This window comes from Procambarus clarkii, chromosome 1 (assembly GCF_040958095.1).
Source record: "Procambarus clarkii isolate CNS0578487 chromosome 1, FALCON_Pclarkii_2.0, whole genome shotgun sequence".
Classification (NCBI taxonomy): domain Eukaryota; kingdom Metazoa; phylum Arthropoda; class Malacostraca; order Decapoda; family Cambaridae; genus Procambarus; species Procambarus clarkii.
Genome location: NC_091150.1, coordinates 39,890,614 through 39,912,622, shown reverse-complemented (window position 1 = coordinate 39,912,622; position 22,009 = coordinate 39,890,614). Strand labels below are relative to the sequence as shown.

General features: G+C 38.0%; 1 protein-coding gene across 1 annotated transcript in view; it reads left to right on the top strand.

Annotated features, from left to right (window-relative positions):
• The first annotated feature begins 4,404 nt into the window (after window positions 1-4,404).
• Irbp (Inverted repeat-binding protein) overlaps window positions 4,405-22,009 on the top strand; it is a 31,306-nt gene continuing 13,701 nt past the window's right edge. The window contains 8 exon segments of the mRNA XM_069338434.1: window positions 4,405-4,423; window positions 5,938-6,149; window positions 9,163-9,180; window positions 9,182-9,341; window positions 13,496-13,589; window positions 13,982-14,159; window positions 18,879-19,072; window positions 21,789-21,870. Of these exon segments, the coding sequence (XP_069194535.1) occupies window positions 5,955-6,149; window positions 9,163-9,180; window positions 9,182-9,341; window positions 13,496-13,589; window positions 13,982-14,159; window positions 18,879-19,072; window positions 21,789-21,870 (921 nt within the window). The 5' untranslated portion in view covers window positions 4,405-4,423; window positions 5,938-5,954.

The window sequence follows — 22,009 nt, the reverse complement described above, 5'->3', positions numbered from 1 at the left end:
TAGTATCATCTTTTAACCACGTTTCAGTAACCACAATAAAAGAGAATGTGTTGTCAACTGTTTGAATCAAGGCACTAACATCATCAAAGTGTTTGCTTAGAGATCTTACATTCAAGTTAATAACAGAAACATTGTGATTATGTTAAAACATTATTTACATCATGTGCTGTATAATACCTGCAATTTTGATCATTAAAGTGAAGATTGTCATAGATACTAGATAAGAGGTTTAGGTCTGGGTCTATACTAGTTTGCATAAGAGGACTATTTGATAGAAAAAAGGCAAAAAAGACAATTATAAAAAGATCTAGATATAAATATATATATATATATATATATATATATATATATATATATATATATATATATATATATATATATATATAATTATATATATAATACTCAAAATTAGGTAGGATGCTTAAAGGTACTTTCAATAGATGACCAATACAAATCAAATAACAATTAATAATTCTATAAAACAAAAACTTACTATAATATTATTATTAAAATATAGTTAATTACTTAAGTTACACTAAAACAAAATGAGGTAGATTAGCTAGAGGTACACTCAGGTACACTGAATGATAAAGTTTACACTAGAGGACACAGGCAAAGTCAGTGTTCAAATGGAATAAGGGAGTATGGAGTATATAAAAAATATAGTAAAACACAAGAAAAAAGTGACAATAACAAGATGACAATTTAAAAAAATAAAATTAAAACCTTTTGAATGGAAAGGCAGAGCTATAGTACACATTGGTCGTTAGATGAGACTATAATTTGTATTCTGGTTATTCAGCTGTTCTCCCACTGTAAAATCAACTCAATTTCTATGTTCTCTGTTAATCCCCAATGTACCTTCTTGTATATAAATAAATAAATAAATAAATAAATAAATAATTAAATGAGTTCCCTCAATTTCTTTCTTTATTATGCACCCCATACCCATCCCGTGGGCGGTGGTGTAAAGGATTACAGAGGCACATAATCGGTTCAGGAACTGAACCCTCTAGTTCGTTTAGCTAAGCAAATAACAATATTTGACGCTAGTTACAAAATTATCAATGTTGTATACACATGTACACACCCTCATACATACATGTACATATATATATATATACGTATACACATATACATACACATACATATCTCATCACCCACACAATTACACACATCAATAATCTTTGTGTCACAAGTGACATTACAAGAGGCTCACAACAGTCACTATACGAGGCACTTTACATCTATAGTGAGTCACTAGTCTTGCTGCACACCCACCCAACTGGGCGGCAGCTTTACAGTCATGTGCTCCACACCCACCCAACTGGGCGGCAGCTTAACAGTCATGTGCTCCACACCCACCCAACTGGGCGGCAGCTTTACAGTCATGTGCTCCACACCCACCCAACTGGGCGGCAGCTTAACAGTCATGTGCTCCACACCCACCCAACTGGGCGGCAGCTTTACAGTCATGTGCATGCATTACCTACAGTAAGCAAATTTTGGATACTTCGCTAAAATTTCGGGCAGCACATCATTATGAATGAAGTACTTACACATTTCTTGGACAACATTGATGGTGTTATCTCTAAATTCCGCAATTTTTTCACATTTCATTATATAATGACGCAAAGTATGCGAATAGTTCTGCTGACAGAGTTTACATTTAGTCAAATCTACATCAGCAGATGTTACAAACTCCCAGAGGTACTTGTAGCCGAGCCTAAGCCTAGCAGTGGTAACATCTAGAAGTCTGCTAACATGTTGGGTTATTTGTTGACTTACATAAGGTTTTTGTCACTGTTAACCACAATAACCTTCTTCTTAAATTATGCTTGGATTTCCATGCTTGGAAACAGTAATCCAAATGGGGACGCACCAGAGATTTATACAGTTGAACCTATTACCTTCTTTTCCATATAGTCAAAAGTACGCTTCATTATCCTAATGGTTTGGTTAGCTTTTCTGACCGCTGCTTCTACCTGTTGTGTAATTTTTAATGAGTGGAAGATTTTGACTCCAAGCTCCTTTTCTTCATCAATCTGTTGTAATGTAATACTATTTTTTGGGGAGTCGTGGCGTGGGTTGTTATGCCCCACATGTTTGATCTTGCATTTGTCAATATTAAAAAGCATTTGCCAGTCTTGTGACCATTTGTGGAGTTCATGTAGATCTCTTTGTAAGGCTTCAATATCATTATCATTTCCCACTTTACCATAAATCTCTGTGTCGTCTGAAAATTTTATGATGTGGGTTTGTAATATTCTCATCTATGTTATTGATGTGCAGTATATGACAAAAAGGGTAGGTCTCAAAATGTACCCTTAGCGTTTAGTTTAGTTTAGCTCATTTATTATGCACCCCATACCCATCCTGTGGGCGGTAGTGGAAAGGGTTACAGAGGCACATAATGGGCTCAGGGACTGAACCCCACAATTCATTTAGCTAAGCAAGTTACAATCTTGATGAGCTAGTTAGCGTGGCATCCTACTTATCACATTTCTCCATTCAGATTCGTTTTCATTTAGCACGACCCTTTGTTTCCTTTCCTTCAACAATTGTTTGATCAATTCTAATATGTTACCACTTATTCCATGGGCCTGTAATTTCCTTGACAGTCTTTCATGTGGTACCTTCTCGAAAGCTCTAGCAAAATCTGGGCACCTGCACAAGAATATCTTCCAATATTCCTGAGTGTATGAAGTAATTAGAGAGTTCAAAGTACCTCATACCATTTGGTCTGTAGTCATTTATAACATGGTAATCACAGATAGTCTCCGTGGTGTAGTAGTAAGACACTCGCCTGGCGTCCCGCGAGCGCTTTGTCATGGGTTCGTATCCTGGCCGGGGAGGATTTACTGGGCGCAATTCCTTAACTGTAGCCTCTGTTTAACGCAACAGTAAAATGTGTACTTTATAATGAAAAATTATGAAAAAACGATTCTTCGCGGCAGGGGATCGTATTCCAGGGACCTGCCCGAAACGCTACGCGTACTAGTGGCAGTGGCTGTACAAGAATGTAACAACTCTTGTATATATCTCAAAATATATATATATATATATATATATATATATATATATATATATATATATATATATATATATATATATATATATATATATATATATATATATATATATATAGTGTAGGAGAGTCCGTCCCAGCTCTTGTTCACATAGCTTACAACTGGAATGTTCACCATTGTGGGATTCATTACCTGCAGCCATACTCCTGCAAGTAATACAGGCTTAGGTATACACAGTAATGTGCTGCTACCCTATTCTATATTTATTTTATTTATTTATTTATTCATATATATACAAGAAGGTACATTGAGTTTATGAGAGTACATAGCATTGATGTTTTTACATTGGTGTAAAGCCACTAACACGCATAGCGTTTCGGGCAGGTTCTTACTCTAACATATAATTTTAAGGAGGTAATTTTTAGTAAAATTTATTTTTTTAACAGGTATATTGTAAGAAAATGTATCAAAGATTAGTAGGCACATTAAAGTAAAATTTGAGGGTTATCAACAGGTACATTGTGACAAAATTTGAGGATTACTTAAAGGTATAATGCAGTAACATATGCGTTCAATATAACAACCATGATACAAGAAGATAGTAATGATTACAATGGTGAAGTTGTATGGCTTAGGTACATATATTGGAGGGATTAGGGTAGCATTAGATACAGTACGAGCTTAAAGCAAAAGGTAGGAAACAATGAAGACGAAATTAGGTACATTTTGGTTTTATTTTTAAATTAAGGCAAAAATTGGACAGCTTTTCAATTCGTTAGGGAGGTGAGTTCCATAGACTAGGTCCCTTTATTTGTATAGAGTGTTTACACAGATTAAATTTGACTCTGGGGATATCAATGAGATATTTATTTCAGGTGTCGTGATTATGGGTTCTATTACATGAAAGATTACACATAGCTAGATTTGTTTTATCTACTCATCTTTTATCTAAGTTCAACTAATATTCCCCATCTCACAGGATGGTTAATCATACATGGAATCAGGGGGGAGGTAAAATATTATCTGTTAGATTAAGGACCTGTAGTGGCTTTACAAGATTGTAAATACTATGCTATGTATTCTCACAAACCCAATGTACCTTCTTGTATATAAATAAATAAATAAATAAATAAATAAATAAATAAATAAATAAATAAATAAATAAATAAATAAATAAATAAATACTAGCCTCAATAACAATAACAAACGTTGTCATGGTTGTGTTTAGTTAGTTCCCGCGCCGACCAGGCCAAGACGGGACCGCTGCGCTTCTGGGGAGACAACACTCTCTTCTTAACAACAATAACGGCAGAAATACTAATTGCAGCGTAAGGAATGTCTGCGGTTTGGCCTGCTGGGGGTTTACAGCAGTTTTCCTTGTCTCTTTAGTTAAGGTTTGGTTGCGTGTTGTGCTTGTTCTTGCGTGTTTGTGTTGCTGATTTAAAATTTTGCTACAATGTGCTTTTTTCATCTTACCTGATCTGTTAGATTGATAGATTTTTTATTCAGGTAAAGGTACACACATTGATGATGAGTTCCGAACATAATGTTGAAATTTAAAGATAGAGGTAATACATACAATACCTAAAGCCACTAGTATGCATAGCGTTTCGGGCAAGGTGTTGGGGGGGGGAGGTACTTAGACTAAGCTCAATTACTATTAAGTTTTAAAGCATAAATCGTGTTTAAAAAATAAAAAAAGGGGGGGGGGAAATATGGCAGAAAATAGCAATTATACAAGTTGGTCATCAAACAGTATTGTTTAAAATAGTAAGACATGGGTTGACATTTAGGGGTAAGGTAGGTTTCAGGGAGTTAATTAGGTAGTACTTAGTTTTTATCTTAAACTGGTTGAGAAAGGTACAATCTTTGGCATGATTAGGGAGGTTATTCCACATTCTGGGTCCCTTGATTTGTAGAGCATTTCTAGTTTGATTAAGTCGTACTCTTGGAATATCAATAGGTATTTGTTTCTGGTGTGGTGCTCATGGGTTCTGTTACAACCTTCTAAGAAGCTTTTAAAGTCATGATTGACATTACAGTTCAGAGTTTTAAATATATATAGAGCACACATGAGAGGATGTGCAGTTATTTAATATCTAACATATTCAGAGATTTGAATAAGGGTACAGAGTGCTGTCTGGGGCCAGAGTTAGATATTGTTCTAATAGCAGCTTTGTGTTGAGTAATTAGAGGACGTAAATGATTTTGTGTAGTAGAACCCCAAGCACAAATACCATAGTTGAGGTAAGGATAGATGAGGGAGTAATAGAGCGTCACCAGGGCAGGGCGAGGTACATAATATCTGATCTTAGAAAGAATGCCAACAGTTTTAGGAACTTTTTTTGCTATATTTAGAATGTGTCCCTGGAAATTTAGCTTGTTATCGATGAGGACACCAAGGAATTTACCATCAACTTCGTTACTAATTTGGATAATGTTTATTCGACATTAATTTCATTTGAGGATTTATTACCAAACAAAATATAGAAAGTTTTGTCAATGTTAAAGGTGAGTTTGTTAGCAGTTAGCCAAAGTTGGACTTTATTTAGTTCAGTATTCACTGTAACATTTAGACCAAGAGGGTCAGGACCTATTTTATATGAAAGATTACAGTGTATAAAAAAAAAATTAGCAACGAGTTCATCTAATACTGTGTTGATATTCTTTTGGTGAGGAACATGAACTAACCACTCCCTATATCTTGCATTACCAGATCACCAGAAAATCTCTTGTGATTTCAGTGAAGGTAAATTCAGGTAAGTTCAGTGTCTCCTGGGGGCTACAAGAACTAATATTTCCATAAACTATGCAGTATGTACTATACTAATATTTTATTTTTATTATAAATATTTTACACTTGGTTATTTATTTGGCAATTTATTGAATTTGTTTAATTTTGTTTTAGATAAACAGGTAGTGACAATGGATGAGTGGAGATTTGATGCAGGTGAAGATGAGGTCGATCAGGAAGGGGAAGATGGAAGTGATGAAGGTTCATGGGTCTATGGAGGTCGCACGGCTTCTATTTTCCTGATTGATGCTGCCAAAGAGATGTTTGAAGCTCCAAGTGATGCTGCAGTTGATGGGGAGGAAGCACCATTTAAGCGAGCTATCAAAGTAAGCTTTCTTCTTGCCCATTAGTTTGCCTTTTAATTAACATTTTGCATTTGTATAACAGAAATTTGTTTTTGCTTTTTTTCTGTGAGGGGGGTCCCTTCAGTAGATCCCCAGTGCTTCAACCTGAAAGCAAGCAAGCTTTAGGGAACACAGGAGCACTATAAATGAGTGCCTCCCATTGTCAGAATCAGTTTTTGGTGGCCCAGACAGGCAAAGAGGAGCCTTGGGGATCAAAGCTCATCACAGAACTGAGGAAAAGATCCACCAGATAGCCAAAACAAGTAACTGCTTAGCCTAATTTATAACTCTTGACAAAAATAATGTAAAAAATGAATACTGATCAGTTAGCACATTCATGAGTCCGGTGTGTGATCCGGTATGCTCTGCTCCATTACGTTTCGACTTTAAGATAAGGGATGTGACTGGGATGCCTTGCCTGGGTGTTGCCTGGGCTACCTCACCCTGGCGTCGCTGGGGCTAACTCTGCACCATGCTGCTCCAGGCTGTGAGCCTAGTTGTCTGCCCTTAGGCCCATTCTTCCTGTTTTATTTTGTTATTTTTTTCTCAGAATGGCTACCTTCCTCTGTTGAGGCCTCCTAGTGCTTTAGCATCAGGAAGCTGCTCAGAGGTACAGGACTGAATGTAATAAAACACCTCTTTCTGACGAGTCATTCAGCAGTTCCCTCGTTCTCTTTGGGAGATAGCGTGTTGTTTCTGAGGGTGGCTCATCAAAAGTTGGCTAGCTGACTGAGTCCAGGTTGCCATGGCTACTATCTGGTGGCAGCTAGACATATTATGGTGTTGGGGTACCTATCTTGCGGATGTTATACATAAGTACTGTTCGGTCCCTGATAGACTACGCAGCACCCGTATTGTCTTACACAGGCCAAGGCAGAATTCAAAAAATAGAGCTGATACAGAACGAGGCTATGAGGATTATTCTTGGATGTCAAAGAAATGCAATGATTGAAATAATGAGAATGGAATTAAATTTACAGAGTGTGTGTGATAGAGTCCGTGACATTAACACTAGAGTATCTATTCGTTTCATGCGGAAGAAAAGGAGGGGATAAGCTGTTTGAGAGCGTTCAGACCTGCTTGAGTGACGTACACACTTCCAGGAAACTGAGGGAGACACGCTACACGAGGGGATTAGCTCATGACCTCAGGGAATACGACGTACTTGACTGCTGTAAACCCTCTCGACAGTGTAATATGTCTGCTCCCTGGAAAGTACAGAAAATAGACGTCAAAATTGTACCCCTCAAGGTGAAAAAGATTCATCATGAACCGGGACAATTACGGTGTTTGTATGGAAGCATGATATCTCGGTTACCAAGAGGCAACAGTTTACATGTATATTGCGACGGGTCGGTGGCGGAGGATGGCAGGGCAGGGTGTGGTGTGCTAATAAGGGAATATACGGAGTTTGGGACTGTGGACAGGATAATTGAACTCCGGCTTAGTAATTATATATCATCCACACAAGCTGAACTGCAGGCCATTCTGGCGTGTTTGGAGGAAGTACGTCATGACGACAAAAATGTTTTTGTATTTGTCGATAGCCGAGGAACACTGGAGTCCTTAAACAGTCGAAACCCAGTCTTCATGTCTATAGTTGAGGACTGTAAGAGAAGAATAACTGAGATACAGCTGAAAGGTTATAGTGTGAAATTCATGTGGATTCCATCTCATGTTGGAATAGTGCTCAACGAGGTGGCGGATGACTTGGCCAAACGTGCTACATCAAAACCACAAGTTGACATTGAATGTGAATTCACAATGAGACAAATAAGAAGCAAAATCAGAAATATTCAGGCACAGGCGGGAGTGGAGAGGAGAGAGATAATGTATGAGAGAAGTCAAACCATGCAACACTACATGTATGTGAGTCAAAACACCCATTTCACTTATGGTAAAAGGAGAAATGCTTGGAGTGACCCTGTGTACATGCGGCTCAGGCTTGGGTACAAATATTACTGGGAATATGGGATAGATATTCATGATAATGACACGAAGTGTAAACTATGTGGTATGTTAAGGTCTCACACCCTGGCCCATTATGTTCTTGATTGTCCGTTGATTAATGTATATAGAAACACTGAGATAAGGACTGTTCCTGAACAAATAGCCTGGATGTGTCACAACGGAAAGGTTGATGATATTCTTGAGAGATATAAGAATTTTGCACCAAGATTGTAATATTTTGTTGAATTATCTGCATGTGTCTTGCAAATTGTCTATACAGTATACCTAGGTCATAAAAGTATTTGTGTGTACGTCTGATAACATACTACAGTACTTGTGAAGGAGGAAATGTATATGTTTATCTCTCAGAATGTTTGGTAATATGTTTATTTGTGATGTGTGTCTATGTATGTATTAACACGTTGTACTGAATGGGGTGAGAATAGCTTGAGCTACTTCATCCCTTTGTGTGTATTTTACCTCAATAAACTTATTTCAATTTCAATTCAATATTATGGTGGGAATTTACTAGCAGTAACAAATGTTTGCATTATTTTCACAATTACAAATTTTTCCAAGCAGTTGACTGGCAATTCCGCAAGTACTTACGGACGTGAACATCTTTCCTCAATCTTTGACAGCTTTGGTTACATTTATTAAACAGTTTACAAGCATGAAAACTTCCCAATCAATTGTTATTGTTATAAACAGCCTCCTGGTGCTTTGTGTCTCATTAACTGTTTAATAATTGTAAACAAAGCTGCCAAAGATTGAGAAGAGGAGGACAGGTTCGTAAGTGTTTGTGTAACTGCTTCATGAATCTAGCCCCCTAATGCCTGGTACATATTTAGGGGTTTTCAGAGGAGTGGTGTGTTCCTCAAGGCTTGGTCATTAAGTGTAGTTCGAGGACACATTGAGTCACCCACCTGAAAGAAACATTTTATTACATTCAAAGCTGGATTTACATCCATTAAAATCAACATAAAATTTTATATTTTCCCAAATTTTCTTGGTTTTAAGCTTCACATGCTTTATGCACCAACAGGCAGCTCATGCTACATTGATTGCGTAAAATCATTTCGAGTGATCAAGATCTGGCTGCTGTAGTACTGTTCAACACAAGGGAGACCAAGAATCACATCGACTTTGCCCATGTGTATATATTACAGGAGTTAGAACGTCCAGGTTCAGAAAAAATCCTAATGCTGGAAAACTTGTTAGGAAGTAAGTGAACTGAGGTATGCTATTGTTTATAATTATATATATATATATATATATATATATATATAACTCACAATTGATTAACTACTTAAACTGCTAAATGGTTGTATGTAGTGCTGTGCTTAATGTTACAAGTGTTGTAATTGGGTTTATATATTTATATATATATATATATATATATATATATATATATATATATATATATATATATATATATATATATATATATATATATATATATATATGTCTGTCGTACCTAGTAGCCAGAACTCACTTCTCAGCCTACTATGCAAGGCCTGATTTGCCTAATAAGCCAAGTTTTCATGAATTAATGTTTTTTCGTCTACCTAACCTACCTAACCTAACCTAGCTTTTTTTGGCTACCTAACCTAACCTTACCTATAAAGATAGGTTAGGTTAGGTTAGGTAGGGTTGGTTAGGTTCGGTCATATATCTACGTTAATTTTAACTCCAATAAAGAAAAATTGACCTCATACATAGTGAAAAGGGCAGCCTTATCATATATATATATATATATATATATATATATATATATATATATATATATATATATATATATATATATATATATATATATATATATATATATATATATATATATATATATATATATATATATATATATATATATATATATATATATATATATATATATATATATATATATATATATATATATATATATAAAATATATATATGATATGATATAATATAATATAATATAACTTAGCTTACCCTAATTTTACTATTTGATTGATGTATGCGGTTCCTTTCAAATGTTTGCATGTTGTCATATGGCTGGTGCTTGATTGAGAAGGAACATAACTCTTGAAATTCAAGTAACATAATATGCTGTTGGTGCACAGACTACTGAGTAACATCATTTGATGTTTTTAATTTTCATTCAACTGTTTGAATACCGAAGTTCTTATATCAGTGATATCACTAAGCAGTCACATGCCAATACCTGCTGCTTCACTACCTTTACAGGACATGCGGGGAAATGCACGTGCCTTAGCTCTCAATCCTTACATGTATGATCTTAAACCTGTAAAAAATCAATAATATAATATTTAACAAGGTACATTTCCTTGCAAGAACAGAACAAATTGAATCTTAACTGATGTCAAGTGTTGACTAATAGCCAACATTTGACTAGGCCAACACAGAAGTAGGCAGTATTGTTCAGAGTGTTTCAGGGGCTGTGGAAATGGTGCTCCAACGGTGGGCACCTTTCCTGCACCAACCACTTGGACGTATTTTAATTTTTTGTTTAATATATGGGTAATTATTATGAACAACATTCATAGTACAGTAATATTTAAAGTGAGAAACCTTAAAATATAAATATTCATTTATGACCCTGTTCTGTTCACCCCTCTCTGTTCTGTCTGTTGCCATCCACAGCATAAGTAAGACTGAAATGAGAAACGAGTTAACTTAGTGGGCTAGCCAGAGACTTGGGGCCCATGCAGGAATATTCTTAGCAAAAAATACACTTGTATCATTGCCAGCAGACATTAAGATTACAGCTTTTCAAGGGGGGAAAAAATAGTCTGACTAACCCTCATCTGCTATGTATTATTGTACAGATGAATATACAGTAGAACCAAACTTTGCATCTGACAGCTCCACATGCTTTGCAGATAGATCAGTAAACCAGGTGAGACAAGAGTTTGCAGTTGCAGTTAAGGCGGGAAAGTGTAAAAGGTAGATGGCGACTCAAATATGGTTGCTAGCCATTCAAAAGACTTCGGAACTGCTCTTGGTGAACACTGATAACACACAATCATACATATGGTACATATTTGCAAGCTACCATTAAAACCTTTGAAACTAGAGCACTTATGTGACAACATCTATCTGACTACAAATGTTATAGCATTAACTCAAGCACTCAAATCTCAAGGTCATCAAATATTTATCAACTGGGTGTCAAGTTGTGTAGGAATACCTGAGAATGACAATGAAGATGAAGATGCAAAACTTGCAACTAAGAGAGATAATGTAAACATTGGGATACTACAGAGTCTATTAAGAAAATAATTAGAGATAAAGCAATGCAGAAGATGTTTGGGTGAGTATAACACAGTAACTGGAGCATCATGATTTGCAGGTTGGTACAATAATTCAACTAAATGTGAACCACATATTTTGAAGAAAGGGAACAATAGAAGAACAAAAGTGCACCTAATCTGCATCAGGCTTGGATACCCATGTTCATGGGAAGTATGTTTACAGATTCCAGAAGAAGAGATTAAATGTCAGTACAGTACTCACAGGCCCATTGTTGATGTGATGACTTATATTGAATTTTGTAACTAGCTCATCAAGATAGTAACTTGCTTAGCTAAATAAACTGTGGGGTTCAGTCCCTGAGCCCATTATGTGCCTCTGTAACCCGTTTCCACTGCCGCCCACAAGATGGGTATGGGGTGCATAATAAATGAACTAAACTAACTAACAGGCCACAGGAAAATTATCAAACACGTTGCAGAGATACAAACCAAATGAGATCACCACAGAGATTTAACAGCACAAAAGAAGTTGTTAAACACATTGGACATTAATCTTACTGAAGCCATCTTACAATATATAAACACTTATCCAATGCCATTACTAAGATTGAAATGAGTAACACTTAGTGGGCCAGTTAGGGGACTAGGGCCTATTCGAATAAATAAAATTTATATATATAATGCTATCCATGGAACATGATCAGCCAGTTGGCTTATAACCACATCTCCAATTACGATGGTTGAAACAAAGAAAACAAAGGGTAGTGTTAAACAGGAACGAATCTGAATGGAGAAATGTGGTAAGTAGGGTACCTCAAGGGTCCATTTTGGGGCCAACCCTTTTTGTCATATACATTAATGACAGAGATGAGAATATTACAACCCACAACATCACACTTGCAGATGACAAAGATTTATGGTAAAGTGGGAAATGATAATGATATTGAAGCCTTACTAAGAGATCTACATGAACTCCACAAATAGTCAGAAGACTGGCAAATGCTTTTTAATACTGTACTGACAAATGCAAACTTGCATGTGGGGCATAACAACCTGTGCCACAACTACCGGATCTACAACTACCTACCATTACATTACAGCAGGTTGATGAAAAAAAAAGGACCCGGGAGTCAAAATCCACCACTAGCTGAAAGTTGTACAACAGGTAGGAGCAGCAGTCAGAAAGGCTAACCAAACTCTCTCTAATAATCAAGCGTACCATTGAATTTATGGAAAAAATGTAGCGATTCAACTGTGTAAATCTCTGGTATGCCCCCATTTGGATTACTGTTTCCAAGCATGGAAACCTCATCTTCAGAAGGACATAGCTGCTCTGGAGAAAGTACAACACTGGGGCAACAAATGTCATTCCAGAGCTGAAGTCATCTCTTGTATCAAGAATGGTTGAGGGCCACAGGCCTAGCAACATGCAAACCTTGCCTGCAAACCAGACATGACAGGGCTGATCTCATTGAAACTTTTAAAATACTGAACAAGTTGGAGGGTGTTGATCCTGACAACGTCTTCTAAAGATCAGATGTAACATAAACAAGGAGCAATGGTTTCAAGCTCAATAAAACCTCAATGTAGGACTGAGAACAAGAGAACTTTTTCACTCACAGGGTTATAAACCCATGGAACTGCCTTCCTTCTGAAGCTGCAAATGCCAAAACACTCTTAGGTTTAAAATCCACATGGAGAGGATCATAAAGGCAAATGGGGGGGGGGACCTTCAACAAGCCACTGGCTTCCTGTCCTTGTTGAAGCCATTAGTGTTAGTGGCACTCTGGTAAATCGGGTAAATATCCATCACTAGGTCAAAAAAAGGGGGTCAATGCTGAATTTTGCTTAAGAATATAGTTCAGTTCTTAACTTATACATGTGAATTCATTAGTCGGTTGAACAATTATGTGAAGAGATCTTCATGTGAATGGTCAGATGGATGGATGGATGGATGGGTGTGGATCTTTTCTTGCATTTCCTCTATTTGGCTGCATTGTTCCATTCAACATTCCAGTCACCTCATTTGTTTTTGCTTTGTCCCATTTTAGCCTGACTATTTGATTAAGTAACTATCAATGATCTAAATAGGTACCATAATTATATTCATGTTTTCAGTGAACAACCAAAAATTTGAAAAGGACTATGGACACAGCACTGATGCCAGTCTGCATGATGCTCTCAGGGTCTGCCAAAGTGTCTTCAGTAAATGGTATTGTTGTGATCAGTTTGCTTAGACAGTATTAATTCTGGGATAGACCCCTCGGTAGCATTGAACCACTTGGAGTTAGACTGGTGTTGATTGATTGATTGATCAAGATTAGGCCACCCAAGAAGGGCACGGGCATGTAAATATGATGATTCGCTGTTGACTGGTTATATTACCGGTACACACCTCACTTGACCATATTCTAGCAGGTTGGGAAGAAGTATTAGCTGTAATTAGTTGTACAGTTGGGAAGAGGTATTAATTGTAATTAATTAAAATGCAAATTGTATAACTTAATATTAATGTTCAGGTTCTTTTTCTGTAAGCAGTGAATGCATCGAGTTATTCATTACCTCATTTTGAACCATAAGAAAAGTGTATGATGTTCTTTACAGCACAAGTCGACTAGCTGGGCAGAGCATCATGCTTTTCACTTGCCGAGATAATCCTCATGCTGGTGATGATCAGAAGCAAAGGCAAGCACGACGTAAAGCTCAAGACTTGAAAGAAGCAGGAATTGTACTAGAAATTCTACACATGGGAGAAACTTTTGATGTAAATAAATTTTATAAGGTGAGATAATTAATTTTAGACTATTTTTACTTGGGTAAAAGACATGATGAGTGTATTTAAAAAAACTGCATCATTTATAAATATCTATATAATGTACAGTATTTTGCTTTTTGTTCTGTCTCAACATTCCACTATTCTTAATAGAGTAATGTAGTTTCATGTAGACTTTCTCCCCAGATATTTCAGTTAGCTTATAGATATTAAGAAACATTTAGAAAGCATAAAATTTAGTTTGAAGTTAGTGTTCAAATTGCCATTACTTCAGTTGTTTGATGGTTAAACTAGCCATTCGACAGTTAACCACCGCACTGCGCACCTGGTTTCAGCAAAAACTTCATAGTGCAATTAATTTGTTTTTATAAATGTTCAGGTAAAGTTAGTCAAAATGTTTCCAAACTCAACCATTTTCATTTCAAAACAGTGATGAAAACATTAAAAAACATTAAATTATAGCCTAATTAAAAACAAAATAGCACAACTCTGCGCAGCACGGTGGTTAAGCAATGTTAAAGTTTATTTATTGTACTGTGAATCAAGATTGTTCATGATTAAAGCTTGCCTTACCAAGGATTCAGGAGTGATAAGCTAGAAAGTAGGAGGAGGACAGAGTAAAAAGGGTAATAATGAGTTATTTGGTTAAATAATTTATTTAATTTCCACTGTCAAAAACAAGAAGCCTGTATTGAGGCTTTTTGAGGCCCCCCTAAGCCAGCTACTGACTCCCCGGTACCTAATTTAGTGCTAGGTGAACAGGTGAAAGGAAACAGGCATCAGGTGAAAGGAAATGTGTTCAATCATTTGTCCTGCCCAGGAATTGAACCTGTGTCCTTTGCTTGTGAGTTGAGGTTGTAGACTAATTTAATAATAATAATAATTATAATAGTAATACTGTATAATAATAATAATAATAATAATAATAATAATAATAATAATAATAATAATAATGTTTATTCAGGTAAAAGTACATACATAGAAAATGAATTACAAACAGAATGTTGGATTTCTAGATAAAGCTAGTATATACTCTGCTTAAAGCCACTAATACGCAGTGTCTCGTGCAAGTGCTACAGGACCCTATTAGCCTCAAGAGCAGTGCAGCATACATACTGGTAAACACACTGTCACTATCAAAATGCATTGTCACAGTCAGCTGGGTCTGCAGAACTAGTGTTTTCCAATAAGTTCTAGGATTCAGTCACTGTAAGCGTAAGTGATAGTTGTTGTGGTTCCTGCAAAAGGTACGTGTGTGGTGTAAAATATCAAGTAACATATAAAGTTAGAAATGTAGTATCAGTTACAAAACAGCAATATGGTAGTTGCAGTAATACAGTTAACAAAGATGTCAAAATGATTGAAATACTTTGCCATAAACTAATTTAATGCTATAATAGTACTTATATAAAAAATGGGAGTTATTCTAAATGCAGTAAAATTTATGAAAAAGAAATGTGTTCAAGAGACTGGGTAAAGTTGCTTTTAGTAGTGGACAGCTGTCAGAGTTGGAAAGACAGTTTATTTGATATGAGACAACTCTAAAATGGACAGGTAGCTTAGAATACATTGTAGACAGGTGGGAGTACTGTATGGGATCAGATCTGATTGTGAAGTGTTGCAGAGCATGTTCACTCCTGTTGTGTGTTCTTTTTACTATATTAGGCTGAAACATTTGTACACAGAGTGAAACTGAAAAATTTAATGATGTGAGTGAAGCTGAGCGTCAAGTGGCTCATTGTATTCCTGTCTGTCTTAAAATATACCTTGTGGGCTATCTGAAGGATTTTAAATACAAATTATAGGTTGGAAGACTATAGGCTGTTACACTATAGAAAGTGATGGGTAGATAGCTGTATAATACTCTGTATGTATATATGTATACTCTTTAAGAGTTGATTATGTAAACTGTTCTTTGGTATTGAATATCATTGCACACATTTTGGATATTTTCACCTGTACACTGGTTTAGTGAGGCTTCCAGCTGTGAAGTTCATTAATAAATACACCTGTTGTAGATTAGATCCTTACAGGAGTAGCTTGTGTCTATGGTATAGTAATTAACTCACTCATCCTGCCTACTTTGAAACCGAACAAGGCCTGAATTTAAGCCACGGTCAGGGAGGGAGGGAGGGACACTTGATCACCGATTCTTAACACTTTGCCTATGTTAACCCGGCACCAGTTGAGGACCAGTTTGAGAGTTGATTAGCAGATTGTGTTATGAGGAACCCTTGTAGAGCAAGACTGACAGTGAACTGTGGGATGGTAGAGCTCTTAGATAGCAAACAAGTTCTGTTAATCATGTACCCCCCAGTGGGGAGGGGGGGGGGAAGGAAGTATTCAACATGGTATTCACTGATTACAGTTGTACAAGTCAGTCTTATCCCACTGGTATATTCAGCATAATAGATGTATCTCCACCCACATGGACTCCACTACCAATACCTTCATTGCTCTTATCACTGTCACTTTGAGATCCTGCTGTATTTCGGCCTTATTTGACATGTAGTTAGGCCTATGTCAAGTGTGTAGAGCTGGATCTCTTCAGATCAATCATGGCAGAACATTGGACTGTGAATGATGCGGTAACAATGTCAAGTCAAGGAAAATTGCAGCTTTGATGACAGTACATTATGCAATGATAGGAAAAGTCAAGTGGGCACTTTCAAGGACCGATTTGAGATATTTCTTTATTGTTGTTTCCTAAATACTGCATGATTGTGTTTTATGCTACCCACATTGTGTTTGCCTATCTTTATATTTTGCTTCATCTGTGAGCCACGGGTATTTTCCTTGGTAGTTGCCTTGTTTTTCCCTGTCCTGCCAGAGACATTTGCTCTGAGGGGTTTCAGTTCCTTCTCTGTGTGTATTGACCTTCTCCTGAGTCACATATAATCTGGGTAGTGCATGGGACTTGTTCTCCACTGTGATGATTTTTGATGGAGAGTCTAGTAAGTTAACTGTGTGTTGTAATTGCACCTGGCTGTGCTCTTTGTTCATGATGGGGTCTTCTACTTTCTGTGAGAGGTGCACTTGTGTAGTGCACATGATTGTTCTTATCGGCAGCTTTATACACCTAGCATCACAAAGTATTCACTCTTGTAATTCAGGGTTTGCATACCAGAGGCATTTCTCTGGTGCCTGGCTGTGTGACAGGCCTGGTAACCAGTATCCTTCATCCCTGTAGAAATACTTAGTCGTATCTGCATTGTTGGATGGTTTGTTTTGCTTCCTCGCCAGACTCCATACCTGAATCTGCAATTTGCAGTGGCTGCTGCCTTTCTGCCTGTTGATGCAGGGCCACCCTCTTCCTAGCTCCCCCACTCCCCATGTGAACTGTTGAGGGCTCTGCTCCTATTGGGGATGCAGTAAAATATATGCCCTTGTGGCATTGGCTGCCAACTTCTGCCCTTGATTTGGCAGCTATGGTGCCTCCACCTGTCTCTTGATAGCTCATTGTTTTGTGGGCCTTCTTGCCTTGCCATCCCCTGGTGTTATGCTCACTAGCTGCTAAGGGGCTTGCTTTTGTTATTGAGTGCATTCTGAATACCTTCCTCCTTTGTGCCTACCTGCTCTGGCCAATATTTAGAGTTCTCCATTTTTGGTTGGCTTTCTGTAATGGTTGGCACCTGTGGTTCATGCATCTCTGCATTTCACTGGTTGATGTGCTAGTGGTGGCAGCAGATGGGGTTGTTACCTCAGTGGTATTGACAATGGCCTTGAAGTGTACCTTTGCACTGGATGCTCCTTGGTTTGTGTGTTTCAGAGGTCTCACCTTTGGTGGGTTAAGTGAAGTTCGTGGCCCCTGTGCATGGTGCTTCTTGCCTTTCTGCTTCCCAATGTTGAGCTGAGGGAGGGTTGTAGGGTTAATCTCTGGCCCTCCTTATCAGGCACCTTTGCCATCAGAGGTTCATTTAAGTTTTTTGTTTTGTCTTATGTGTGGGGGGGGATGTTTGTTTGAGGAGGTCCTGGCTTTGCCCTGTCTTCTTCTTTTGTGCCTTGTTACATCTAGGCCAGAGATTATTTTTTTCTTGGTAGACTTATTTGGTTTTATCTCCCCCTGTTTGTTTTTGATACCTCCTTCCCTTCCTCCAGGTGTATTTCCAAGTTCCAGGTTCGGAGTCGGTTTTGCCTTTCTGATGATTTCTGTTATTCTGTCTTTCTCTCATCTTGGTCAATGGAGATTCTGTTCCAAGACCGTATTAGTGTCAGTCCAGGTTCCAGCTCCAGGTTCCAACTCGACTTCATTTAGTTTGTTTTTTCAGTTTGTTCTTGGTCACTCCCTCCTGTCCATTCTCCCTTTTGGTCAGAGTTTCTTTTAAGGCTAGGTGCAAAAGAAAGTAGGTTTGAGTTAGGGCACCCTTTTTATAGTAAATGATTATATGTTCCAAGTGAGAGTTAACATGAATTTTGATTGTCTGTGATGCCAAGAAGCACTTAAAATGGGTTTTAAGTTTAAAGTACAAGAAATGAACTTGGCAGCACTGGTTTAAAAATATTCCTTCTGTGCTGGTTCAGAATGTCGTCTACCTGCCCTAACTGAGCGTGATCCTATCCATGTAAACAGTAGAATTTTTCCTTAAGGAACAACCAGTGTCTTGTACATAGATAAATTTTCATATACTATATTGTGCATGCATTCAAAACCTGGATTTTATGTGAAAGATTTAAAAAAAATTAATTACATTAATTATTAGAGAATATTGCAATTTCTATCTTCAACAGGACCTGGTAAAACTTGATGAAAGTGAAGATGATAATTCACAAGAAAGTATTACTCTGGCAGATCCCACAAGTCGATTTGAAGAGTTGATGGAGAGAATGAGACGGCTTGATCACAAACAACGTACCACTGGAAGAGTTATGTTTACTTTGGCTCCAGGGGTGGAGATGTCGGTTGGTATCTACACGACTGTTAGGTGAGAACATTGCTATTTTGTATTGAAATATTGTACAATTGACTTGCTATTTCTGTTATAATGGATTACTTACCTAAGAATTCTGCATTTAAATTATTTTATTCGTTAATAATAATTGTGATGTTAATAATAATAATTGTGGTATTAATAATAATTGTGGTAGGATAAAAATCCACACTTGTGTATTTGCAAAATTTGTGCAAAGAAATAAAACCAAGTTTTTTGCTCTCCTGAGTGCTTTATCAAGGTTTGAGTACAGTATGTACTCAGACCTTGTAGTATGCAATTAGGATGTAAGGGTTAGGTTTTTTGTTTTCATTTTCGTTTTGACTGGATTCATATCGGTGGGTTAGTGGCTCCTGGCTCCATAGTGGCCAGCCCAGCCTTGGTTTCAGGCGCTGCTTGTTTGGTGTCCTAACCTGGGCATTTTTTTGCGGCTCCGCCTCTTTCAGTAGGTCGGGCCTGTGAGGTACCTTACTCGTTTGCCTTACTGCTCCGCACTACATGTCTGGTCTTTCTGACAAGCGTGTATCGCCATTTACATGGTGATCGGGTGGCTTCTTTGATCGTGTCTCACCTGCAGTCTTTTTCTCAGCGACTGTATGTAGTTTCTTGGCGATATTTTCATCATTTTCTTTCTCTTCGTTGGTTTTGGTCGATTTCGGACCAGATTGTTTTGTCCTTTTTTTCTTGGCTTTTTCTGGATCGGCATCTCATGCTTAATACTGTCGCTTCGTATCGCCCGGCATTGGTGGAGCTACTTCTTGCCTTTGGGGTAGATTTTACTTCCGCTCCGTTCCGCTAGCTTTCTTGTGTATTTTTCACCTGTGGCCTGCTCATGTGCCGCCTGAGCATTCTTGGTCTTTGGATCGAGTTCTTTTATCTCTTTCTTCTCCTCGCTTTGTTGTGGCCCCTTCGGTTCGGGATTGCATTTGGAAGGCCTTCTTTAGTTGGCCTTGGCCTTTGGGTGTTTGGTTGGAGAGCTTCATGCTCTCCTCCGATGTCTTGGGTTCTGTTTGTTTGGTCCTGGTCGTCGTTTTGTTCTTTTGCAGCCTTCTTCTTTTATGGCAAAATATGAGGTGGCTGGTTTCCGAAAGGATCCGTTGGTTATGGATGCTTGGTAGGTTAGGCCATGGGCATGTCACGTGTTATGATCGGTGGCGACTTTACACCGCTACCTAAGGGCCACTGGTTCTGGGACGGTGGATGCTCTCAGGGTGGATCCGATTTCCTTGGTTCCCTTTTCAAGGGCTCGTGTGTCTCAGGTTGTCTGCGATGTCATAAAGTCTAGCCAGCCTGCGGTTTACCTCCGTGCCATGTATGCTGATCTCGCGGCAGCTTTTGGCTACATTTCTTGTTGTCAAAAAGGCTCTCTGACACCCTCCCTCCCTCCAGTCGGCTGTTTTCATCATTCAAGAACTGGAGTGGTTGGTTGCCGGCTCCCCCTTTCCCCTTAACAGTGGAGGGTTGGAGGGTAGTGCTAATGAGCAGGAGTGACAAGTGAGAGTACTTTTTGCATGAAGTGTTGCATGTTGGGTTTCTTTCTAGGGGAGTTATTTTGGTTTTTTAGGATGTAGATTGCACAGGTTAACCAGACAGTGGTCTGTTTTGATTCGCCTACCTTTCTGGGTCCTTCCCCGGTTGATGACAAGTATGACATAATTTAAATGTAAAGTGGTCATAGACCATTGCTTCCTGCACCTCTCTGAGAGGGGGTCAGGTTCTGGCTCGTGGTCCCCAGTAGGCATAAGGACTCCTGTGACTGATGACCCCAAACTAATATAGCACATATTCCAGAGAGCTTCAGGAAGCAGCAGCTCACCCAGAAAATGGTCTCATGACATTCAACACTGTTTTATTTTTTGTGGTGTATGCTTCTGCCTTTCAAATTGCTTGTCTTGGTTGTCCATTTCAGTTGGTCTTATTGGCCAGTTTGACTTCTTATCCCATATACCTTTAGTTGGCAGGTGGGTGATCTAATTTTGGTCGTTACCTTCCTTTTTCACTGGGGATGCCTGGGGTCTGGTTCTGAGACCACTACAATAGGACAAAAGCCTATCCAGAACTCTATTGAATTCACTGGGAGGTTCATGGATGTCCCTAAACTAGTGCCCAACCAGGATTTTATGATAGACCCGCTTGCACTCTGACCTGTGGGTAATGGCATTCACACCCTCGCAGCCCCCCATCAGATTCACAAAAAATCACAATGGCATGATATATCAATGAGAAAACCATTTGTTTAATGAGGTGACTTGAACCTGGCACTAGTGATTCCCAGACACCTGCCTTAACTCACTCAGCCACACTAGGCTTTTGTCCTATCGTGGCTGATTGGGTTAAAGCAGGTGTTTGGAAATCACCAGAATGCCGACCCAAGTCGCCTCATTGCCCCAAAATAAGTTTCTCATTGATATATCTTGCCTTTGTGATCTATTTACTTTGTTTTCTATCATTTCTGTTTCTAATACAGTGCATGGTTTGTTTTACTTCAACAGTACTTTCTAGGCACTTTTTCATGGTTTTAGGACAATCTGGCCCCATGCTCTCCTCACTTCTATGAGCACCAAATTCTGTTCCTGATATTTGTTAGGCCTATGCAAGCTCAGAGGCCTAGTAGTATTGAGTATCTGTGTGGTACCAAAGACTAATGCACCGGGAAGCTCCCATGGGCCACCCATTTTCATTACATCAATGCTTCGTTTTAATTATTCAGGAAGGTGAGCAAACCCTACAAGCTGAAGTTGTGGAAGATCTCCAATGAAGAATTGAGGTACATGAAGAAGGAGTATTTAGAGGTATGTACTGCTGTAGTCTAATGCCATTCATGCAGAGTATGTAAAATATGTTAGTCTTGAGGATTAGTAAAGTTTCTTTCTGTACATTTTATTGTGCTTAACACAAAAGATTTTATCATCTCAAACTGAATTTGTTTAA